This window comes from Nyctereutes procyonoides, unplaced genomic scaffold, assembly GCF_905146905.1.
Source record: "Nyctereutes procyonoides isolate TBG_1078 unplaced genomic scaffold, NYPRO_anot_genome, whole genome shotgun sequence".
Classification (NCBI taxonomy): Eukaryota; Metazoa; Chordata; class Mammalia; order Carnivora; family Canidae; genus Nyctereutes; species Nyctereutes procyonoides.
This window is the reverse complement of record NW_026575020.1, coordinates 1203131-1212684: the sequence shown is the minus strand read 5'-3', so window position 1 is coordinate 1212684 and position 9554 is coordinate 1203131. Positions and strand designations below refer to the sequence as shown.

At 54.9% G+C, this 9554-nt stretch overlaps 1 protein-coding gene across 1 annotated transcript; it reads right to left on the bottom strand.

The window, feature by feature from the left end:
* Positions 1 to 1826: 1826 nt before the first annotated feature.
* On the bottom strand, positions 1827 to 2435 carry PPY (pancreatic polypeptide). Its single transcript, XM_055318189.1, has 3 exons — positions 2245 to 2435; positions 1996 to 2067; positions 1827 to 1845 (listed from the first exon to the last, which is right to left on the bottom strand). Exons 1-3 carry the CDS (start codon positions 2433 to 2435, stop codon positions 1827 to 1829), a joined length of 282 nt encoding a protein of 93 aa, XP_055174164.1.
* Positions 2436 to 9554: the final 7119 nt, after the last annotated feature.

The following is a 9554-nucleotide window of genomic DNA, read 5'->3' as shown; positions in this document are numbered from 1 at the left end:
GAGCCCCATCCAGGATCCACATGGGGGAATCCCTGGGTGGCACAGCGGTTTGGCGCCTGCCTTTGGCCCAGGGCGCGATCCTGGAGACCCAGGATCGAATCCCACGTCGGGCTCCCGGTGCATGGAGTCTGCTTCTCCCTCTGCCTGTGTCTCTGCCTCTCTCTCTCTCTCTCTCTGTGACTATCATAAATAAATAAAAATTAAAAAAAAAAAACAGGAGCCACATGGAGTTCCCTGTACCCCTCTTGCATCAGATGGAGAGCTTCACATGTTTGAAGCCCGTGTTTTCTCTCCACTGGTCTTTCTGGCATGCTTCATGGAAACAGCTGGTTGGCCAGGGGCACATCGGCCTCTGAAAAGCTCCTGTTTACTGAGCATTTACCTGAGTCAAGAACCACGCTTAATATTTCTTTTCTATTTTTTTTAAGTAATGGCATTTGACTGAAATTTAAATTTCCAACAAATCAGTACTATAGCTTATCGGTACACATAGAGATCATAATAGTACATCTATGGGTTTACTTGCTGAAAGAGGAATTGTTCAAGGGATTCTCAGCATTTTTACTCCCTCCAGCTGCAAATACCTGGGTTGTCTTGTTTTTTTTTTTTTTTTTAAGATTTTTTTTTTTTTTTTTTTTTAGAGAGAGAGTATGTGTGAGTAGAGGGAGGAGCAAAGAGAGAATCTCAAGCAGACTCCCCACTGAGCAGGGAGCCTGATGCAGGGCTCAATCCCAGGACCCTGAGGTCGTAACTCGAGCCTAAATCAAGAATCAGACACTCAACCAACTGAGTCCCCCAGGCGCCCCCCACAGTCAACGTTTCATACATGTTATTTCATGTCATCCTCACTGCAACCCTATCATCCTTCCATCTTGACAGATGGGAGGCTCAGAGAGGTTGTAGCCCTGCTTCCCAGCACACAGGGAGTGGCAGATCCTAGAATCAGAGCCAAGTTCTTCTGACTCTTAGAGCAGGTGCTACATAGCCTGTACTAGCTTGCTGTCTGTGCAGGACCTGGGATAAGCAGCCACACCTCACTGAGCCTGAGTCTCGCCCACTGTAGAGTGAGGGCAACAGCATCCCCCTCACTAGGTTGTTGGGAGGGTTGAACGTGCCCGCATCCCCCCGGCACACAGTAGGCTCATTTTCCCAACAGTCTGTATAGGACCCCATCTCCAGGCCCTCCCCATCACAGTCCTTCCCTGCTGGCCATGCTTCTGTGGGGCCTGTGCCCCCTGATGAGCCATGATCCTACTGGACACACACAGTGACACATCTCTGACCTGCCCAGAAGTCAGAGGTCTGACTTAGCACCAGCCATTCCTCCATGCTGGGTCGTTGCCCCTGCACCCCACCCCCTGTGCCAAGGACACTTTGATACACATTAGAACTTCACCTACTGCCTAGATACATTGGCAGGGGATATGTTTGGGGGCATGGCCATCATCAGGCTGCGGATCTGGAAGGTCTAGACGTGCTGAAACGGAAGAGTCAAGCCTCACTGACTTGCTGAATGGCCTGGGAGGAGTCCCTGGCTCCCTGAGATTCTGAGCTGAATGGCTCAGAGGACCCACAGGCCTTCTGCATCACTGACAGTACTCTCCTTTCCCTTCTGTGCCTCCCCTCCCCATCTCTCCCATGTATTTGGCCTGCTCCTGCCCCCACCAGGGGTCCACAGAGACACACACCCACAGAAGCTATGACTTTGACTTGCTTTATTTAGTCTGTGTGTGAGAGCAGGGAGCAAGCTTTGGCCAGGGGTGCAGAGGGGAGAGGTAGGCTGGCATTGGCCTGAGAGGCAGAGGTGGCATTACTTGGAGGTGGCATTACTCGTCCATCAGCTCCCTGTGAGGAGAGGGGAGAACACAACAGGGGGAGTGGACAGTCCTTGTGCCCCCAGGAGACCTCAGGCCAGCACTGGGCCTGTGTTCTCTCCGCTCTGCCCCTCTTCCAGCCCCAGGGATCTAGGCATACAGGGCAGGGAAGCAGACCTACCTGGGGGCAGCTGCATGGGGGGAGCCCCATTCCAGGATGTCCCGCATTTCTCCTCTGTCTCTTTTCCCATACCTGGGAGGGGAGAGGCAGGTGGGGCAAGCACTGTGCCCACCCTTGGGCACCATCCCACCCGGGCCCCAGGGATCAGTGGAGCTGCTCTGCTTTCCCAAGAGCGTGGCAGGGGCTGAGGCTGGGTTGTGGCCCAGGGCCACAGGGACCGGGCTCTCTCTCTCCCTCTCTCACACGCACCTGGGCCTGGTCAGCATGTTGATGTATCTGCGGAGCTCAGCCGCGTACTGGGCCATCTGCTCTGGTGTGGCATCGTCCCCCGGATACACCGGCTCCAGCGGGGCCCCCCGGGTACCCAGTGGCGGCTGCAGCAACAGAGCCACACAGGCTGACAGGAGCAGCAGGAAGAGGCAGCGGCAGGCCGCAGGCATCTGGGGAGCAAGGAGCAGGAAGGTGAGAAAGGACAGAGCCCACCTGCCCGGGTCCTTAGCCCTTCACCCATGTCTCCAATCCTGGGGACAAAGGGACAGAGCAAAGGGCTGCTTGAATGTGACCACCCACCTCCCAGACACCACCCTGGAGAGCACGGACAGGCCCCCAGCAACGTCAGAAAGCATAGCAGGGAAGGTGGGGACATGGGGCAGGAGACCCAGGACTCGTGACATCCAGAGCCCAGTGGCTCTGAGGAGGCAGACGCAGGGTGGGATGAAGGGGTGCTCTGGCTCACACAGTAGGAGCACACAGAATGAACTTGTGAGCCAAAGGACAGGGATCCAGGGCCTGTGGGTCTGCCCCTGCCCCTCCACCTGGATAGACATTCAAGTGCAGGTCCTGGAGAAGACACTGTTGCCTGGATCGCCCTCAGCCGATAGGCACAGGACCCCGTCACTCACAAGGTCGCCATCACTCACATTTGTGTGCACGGCCACCCCTTACTCCCCATGCATGCTTTGTCTTTAGTCAGCAGACTGCTTGCTCTTCCAGGGTGATAGGTTCAGCCAGATGTAGAGCGAGACCCAAGCAGGGCCCCAGATGTCCCAACACCAGCCCGCTGCTCTGCAAAGCATCAATTCCTTCCCCCACCCCAGACCCTAGTCCCAAGGACCACCCAGGGCCCTGCCTCCCCCCCAACCGAGGACCACTTACCCTGAGTCCTAAGGGCCGGATATGTGTCCTTGCCCTCCTCGGTGCCCCTTTATAGTCCTCAGTCCCCCAGAGTCCCCGCCTTCTGTCAGCCTCTCTCATTCCCCAGCCCTCACCCCCTCCTCCCACTGTCTCCCTGGTACCTATGACAGCTGGCCCTGGGGCCAGGGCTGGGAGGGGGACAGGGCGGTGTTGTGGGTACCAGACCAGCACTATAACAGGTAAAAGTGGGCCACAGTAAGTCTCCTGTGGGCCGCCATCCACCTTTGGGCACCAGAGCAGGCTTGGTTCAAAAAGAATGGGGACGTCCAGCTACTGAAAGGTTCTGGTCCCAGCCTCAGAACAGCCCCGACTGCCTCCCAGGGATTAACAGGAATCCTCAAACAAATTCCCTCAGAGCATAAGATTGAGCCTGGGGCTCGGAGACTCCAGGATGAAGAGTCAGGACTTCCTTTCCAGATTGTGACTAGAACAAAGTGAGACCAAGGGTCGGGTGGGGAGAGGCCTTAAGTGTGCAAAAGAGTTGAGGACACAGGCAGGGAGAGACCTACTGCCCGGCTGGTGTGTGGGGTGCGAATGAGAACCCATGTGCCTGGGGTCAGGCGAATGGAGTGGGGAGGGGGAGCAGACACCAGAGGCACATCCCAGAGCTCCTTTCCAACACCGTGATAAAGCTGGCATCATAAAGCCTTGAATTTTCCAACATGCTCCCTATCACCTCACTGAGTCCCTGCACCAACCAACCCATCTTACAAATGTAGACAGGAACTCAGAGGCATTAAGTGACTAGCTGAAGGCCAGGTAACTAGTCAGTGGGAAATCCAGAGTTTGAAACAAAGTCTAATTCCAAAATCTGAACTTTTTTTCCTAAGTGGGGCTGTCAAACTATTGCTATAATTTTCCATTTCTTTTTGGCTGAGAAACATGAGGTTCACAGAGGTGAAGAGACTTGCCTGAGACCACACAGCTGTCTAGGCCTCAACCCCACCATCCCAACATCACCGCCACCCCCAGGAGCCTCTGAGCCTGCCCTGCTCAGGCATCCCTTCCTCAACCCCCAGCCCCCTCCCCTGCTCAGGGCAAGGAGCAGGACCAGGCGCATCTGAAGGACACACTGAAGCCCCAGTGGGGAGCCAAAGACCTTTTGCCTCTGAGGTCCTATTGTCCCAGAACAAGACACCAAAAGTGTGTGTGTTCTGGGGGAGTCGTAGGGGGTGTGACACCTGGAAGTGTGACCCCAGGGATCTAACACAGCGGGCTTAGAGGTCCAAATCCTGGCTTTGCTGTGGGCTCTGTGTGATCCTGGGGAAATAATTTTAGCCCCTCTGAGCTTTGATTTTCCTCAAGATAGGGAGGATAAAGAGGATCTCTAAATGTCAGTGTTATGTCAGTTCCTCTCAATCCTGGTTTCTGGTAACAAGAACAATAATGCCTCACCAGACAAAAGTTTATATCCCAAAAGCAAATAGGGAGGTCAGTCTGTCTGTCTGGGCAGCCTTGGCCCTGGCTCCCGCTTTGCAAAACGAAGTTGGTGAACCGGTGCTGGTGCCCACGCCCCTCAGGTGAGGCCGCAGGGGCTGCATTGTGCCACCAGGGGGCGCCAGGCTCCAACCCTACGGCGGAGGGTCCGGCCTCCCGCAGCATTGCCGCCTGGCCGACCTGTTCTGGCCACTGTGTCAGGACCCAGCCCCTGCAGATGGCAGATCTGGCGCTTGACTGAGTACTGCGGCCAGTGACAGTCTTGTCTTGTGCCTCACAAATGACTCATATTCCACACTGTCAACTGGACCCATAGCTTTCATTTTTCTGCTTTGCAAACAACAGATTCCCTTTCTGGGTCCTCTCAGGGAAGTTGGGACAAACCAAGAGGAAGAGGCAGTGGGTGTGCCTTCTGCACTGTAGGCCAGATCCAGAACGGAGTGATGCGTCTCGCTCATCTTCATACGTTCTGAGGACCTGCCGTGGAGCCCGCTTAGACAAGGCACCAAGTCCTTACCTGCAGGCGGATGAAATGAAAATGGAAAAAGGTCCCTCTCCACCTGCCCAACCCCATGGGTCCTTGTAGGACGGGGTGGATGGCCACTGGGCAGTGTTATGGGTGGAGTGAGGGCTTTGATGCAAGTAGAAGAGGAATTCCCCAGGAGCACCTGGGGTCACAGGCTGAGGCCGAGTGTGCCATAGCAAGTGGGGTGGGGGTCCCCACATATGAGACTCCAAGGACAGGAATTCAGCCAGCATCACATCCTCCATACGTGCCTCTCACAAGAGTGCCTCCAAAGCAGCCTGGCCCAGCTCTTAGACCAACGTCTTATTCCTGTGCTGAGTGGCAGCAGTGGGGGGCTGGGGAGGTAGAGGTGGCTGCCCCCAGATGTCAGGAACCTAATGGGTCCCCTGTTCCCTGGAGAAACCCTTAGACTGAGGGCAGCTGTTGCACGTGCACATACACACACCCCCTGAGTCCCTGTCCTATTCCCTCAAAATCAGTGCAGGCCTGACTGGGGACTCAGGTCATTCGTTTGGTGATTGGACTCTGCCCCCACTTCTCTCTTCCCAGGAGACTCCCTCTGCACCAGGGCCCCTGCAGGCTCAGAAGTGTTCAATATTTTTCCCTCCCTGCCCACAGCACCTGCAAAAGCAAATCCAACCATTGTCAGCCCACATTTTTCCTAAGAGGGGACTGGGTGTGGAAGGAGGGGAATTTCTCCCTTGGGGTCATTGGAGGGGAAAGTTGCCTGAGCCTGAGTTTCCAGAAGGGTTAGAAGTGAGAAGGAGAGTAAAGGAAAAGAGGGGGTGTTAGTAAGCATGTGCCAGGCTGTACGGTCAACTGCCTTCCTCATCAGCTCTACCACTCAAGAGCTGTGTGACCTTTGGCAAAGCACATAACCTCTCTGAGCCTAAGCAGTGAACTCTTATTATTATTTAAGGTGTAAGTTTCCATGTGTGACCAGTGAAGAAATACAGGCAGTGAAATGGAATGACTAGGCGGGCCAAAGTCACAGGGCGGACCAATGGCAGACGGGGACTCGAATGCAGATCTTTGGTCTCTGAGGTCCCTGCCCCCGCTGCCCACAGCGGGACTTGAGGGGGTAGGCCTGTGTGAGAACTCAGAGTTAGGCTCCAGAGACGGGCAGGCCAGAGCAGGAGGTTCCCAGAGGAAATGAGTCTTGAGTGGCCTTGAGGACAGTAGGAGATGCTGTCTCACAGAAGTGGGGTGGTGACAACGGGACTGCACTGTTGGGGGACACTAATGGAGGAACGTGGGAGGTGTCACCAGAGGAGACAGGGGTGCACCATGGGGAGCCTTGCAGAAGAGTTGAGAGTGAACGGTTAGTGGAGCCAGAAGCAGCACACGGAGGGCTCTCTTACCTCTGTCCCCAGCTGTGTGACCTCCTGCCAGCTTCTCCCCATCCCCAGACCTCAGGATTCCCATCTGCTCAATGATGAGATGGGCCAGGTGATTTCCAGAGGATGTTCAAAGGAGATCGTGTTTGTAACCGATAACGCTGGTTGCTCCAGTACGCACTCTCTCCTCCTCCCATCATACACAAGCTTGAGAACAGCACATGGCTACTGGGCTAATGACATCTTCTGGATTGTTCTGGCCATGAGGTGGGACCGCATGACTAAGTTCTAGCCACTGAGAGGAGGGTTTCGGCGCCTTGTGCCATTCTCGTGCTGTCCTGAGGCCGACTGTAGCAAAGATAACCACTGAAAGACCTCCTATCCCACATGTAGTTCCACAGTGGGGTCCATGTCCCTTTCTCAGGTGTACTGGTCAGGTGAGTGTGTTGGAGGATGTGGCTTGTGAGGCCAGGTCATAGGAGGCAGTTGTTATGGGTTGAATTGTTCCCCCCCCCCGCCAAGTTCACATGTCGAAATCCTAACCCCCAGTGCCTCAAAATGCAGCCTTATTTGGCAATAGAGTCTTTGCTGATGAAAACTAATTAAGTTGAGCTCACCCTGGAGTAGAGCGGACCCCTAATCCAATATGACTGCTGTGTTTAAATGAACGGGACTTTGGGACACAGAAACAGATGTACAGAAGGGAAGCCACCTAGGAGCCAAGGACAGAGGCCTGGAGCAGCCCCGACCCTCACAGCCCTCAAAGGTAAGCAACCCTGCCCACCTGGGACTTCAGACTTCCAGCCTTCAGACCTGCTGGTAAACTCCTGGGTTTGTGGTATTTTGTTACATTGGCCCCAGGAAGACAAGGGCAGCACTGCTTCCTCCCAGTTATCTCCCAGCACTCACTTCGTGGGGAGCCAGCTACCGTGTGGGCCCAACTACCCCAAGAATACAGTGCTGGAGGGGCCCCTACATGGAGGTGCTGGGTCAACAGACCCAGCTGAGCTCTGGGCCAGCAGCTAGCAGCACCCCCAGACATGTGCGTGAGACCTCCTAGGCATCAACCCAGAGGGGTGCCCTCCAATGACCCCAGCCCCAGCCAACTCCTGACTGTCACTGCAGGAACGACTCCAAGTGACAGGTGCCTAGTTGAGCGCTTCCCAATCCTGACCCACGAAACCATCATGGGTGAAATGAAATGGTTTATTGAAGCCAGGTCTTAGGGTAAGTGTGACTCAGCCTCGTAACCAGAGCATCTCCCCTTCCCCTTCCCTCTCTTCCTGCTGACTGGGTAACAGTGGGCCATCTCCAGTCACGTAGAGGAGGACATGGGGATGCCACAAAATAGGTCCCAGGGCTTCTGGACTTCCTCGTGAAACAGAGGTGCTAATCCCCAGATGCCACTGAATTTTATGTAAAAGAGAAATAAACTTCTGTCCTGTTTAAGCTACTGCTAATTCTGCCTTTATTTAAAAAAAAAAAGCCAAATCAATATTCTAGCAATGTGGTGTGTGTAAAACAAATAGTTCGGCATTTAGAACATAAGTAAGTGCTTCTTTCAAAAGGTAGCTGTCGTCACTATTAATATCACATCTAAGGCTCCTCCAGCAGCAAGGCTGGTTGAGCCTGGTCGGCTGTGGATTGACCACTGGCTCAACTTTCCTCCAAGTGAATGGGAGGCGAACCCGTGTCACTGATGATCAACAAGACAGGTCAAAGTGAAATTGTCCGTGGTCATGCGTAATTCACACCAGGGGTCTCTTCCATCAGCCTCAGGCTGACCACTGCCCTCCCAGGCAGACCGCCAGACAGGGGACCATGGACACCAACTCAGGCACACACCATCCCACTCCTCCGACCACAAATTGCACCAAAGCTCATGGCAGCCACTGTGTGTTCCCACCCCTCCCCTCCTGGAGCAGAGAGTGGATTGGAGGAGAGAAGATAAGGGGCAAAATGACATGGGAGGTGGATCTCAGATAACAATAATACAGTAGGGAGAGAACCAGAGAAACTAACTCTGCCCTGAGAAATCAGGAGAGGCTTCTAGGAGGAGGTGAACATTGTCCTGAAGACATTTTCCAGGCTGGAAAGGAAGGAAAGGGCTCTGCAGGCAGGGGAGTGGCTTGGACAAAGGCTTAGGGCGTCAGAGTCCACGTAGCTGGTGATGTGCACCAGGCCCCGGACCTGCCTCTGCTTCACCCATTCCTGCCCGACCTTGAGGCCGGCAGCACAGGAGAGGAGTCAGAGCCCAGGCCCCCTAGGGCAGGCTGTGTGGGAGCAGCTATGACAGAGCCAGCTTTAGGATCTGTTCTCTTTCCATAGCCCCATAATAGCAAATGGTCCTGCGAGACTCCTGCCCTCTGAAGTGACACACCCGGCCTTCCTGATCTTCTGACCCTGTCTGGGTCTGGAACTTTGGCTTCAACCTTATTCTCCTCCTCATCCCCAGCTCCTTGCCTTGGGCTTGTCCAGGTCCTGCTGACCTAGAGGCCCAGGAGAGAGTCCCCAGACTGAGGAGGCTGTGTCTGAGTAGGGAGACACAGGCCCTTCCTTTAGGGGTTCCTCAGAAGGGAGACCTGACAGCGACACGGGCATAACAGAGCGGTGGCCAGGAGAGCTGGGCTGCCACACAGGGCAGGAAGAGTGCAGATCAGGGCCAATCAAGGCAGGCTTCCTGGAGGAGGGGGGCTGGGCAGGAAGGGTACCAGGGAAGATCAGCCTGCAGGCTCTGGGATTCCTCCATCATAGGGACGAAGTGGTGAGGGATTTGGGTCAGACTCCAGTTTAAACATCCACAGTGCCTTCAGCCTTCAGTGTCTAGTCAAGGGAATGGGGGCAGTGCACCAGTGGGTGTCCCCATAGCCTTGTCACCAGGAAGGCACAGTTAGGGACCTAGCCATTGAGTGGGACCTATCCATTGAGTGGGAATTCAGCAATGTGGAGGAGGGCTGTTGCGAAGAGAAAGGGCAGCCTCCATACTCCCATTGCACCTCCTGCCCAGGGAAGGGGACATTAGAAATGCCCCCTCCCCAGCACACATACTCCCACCTTCACCCCCC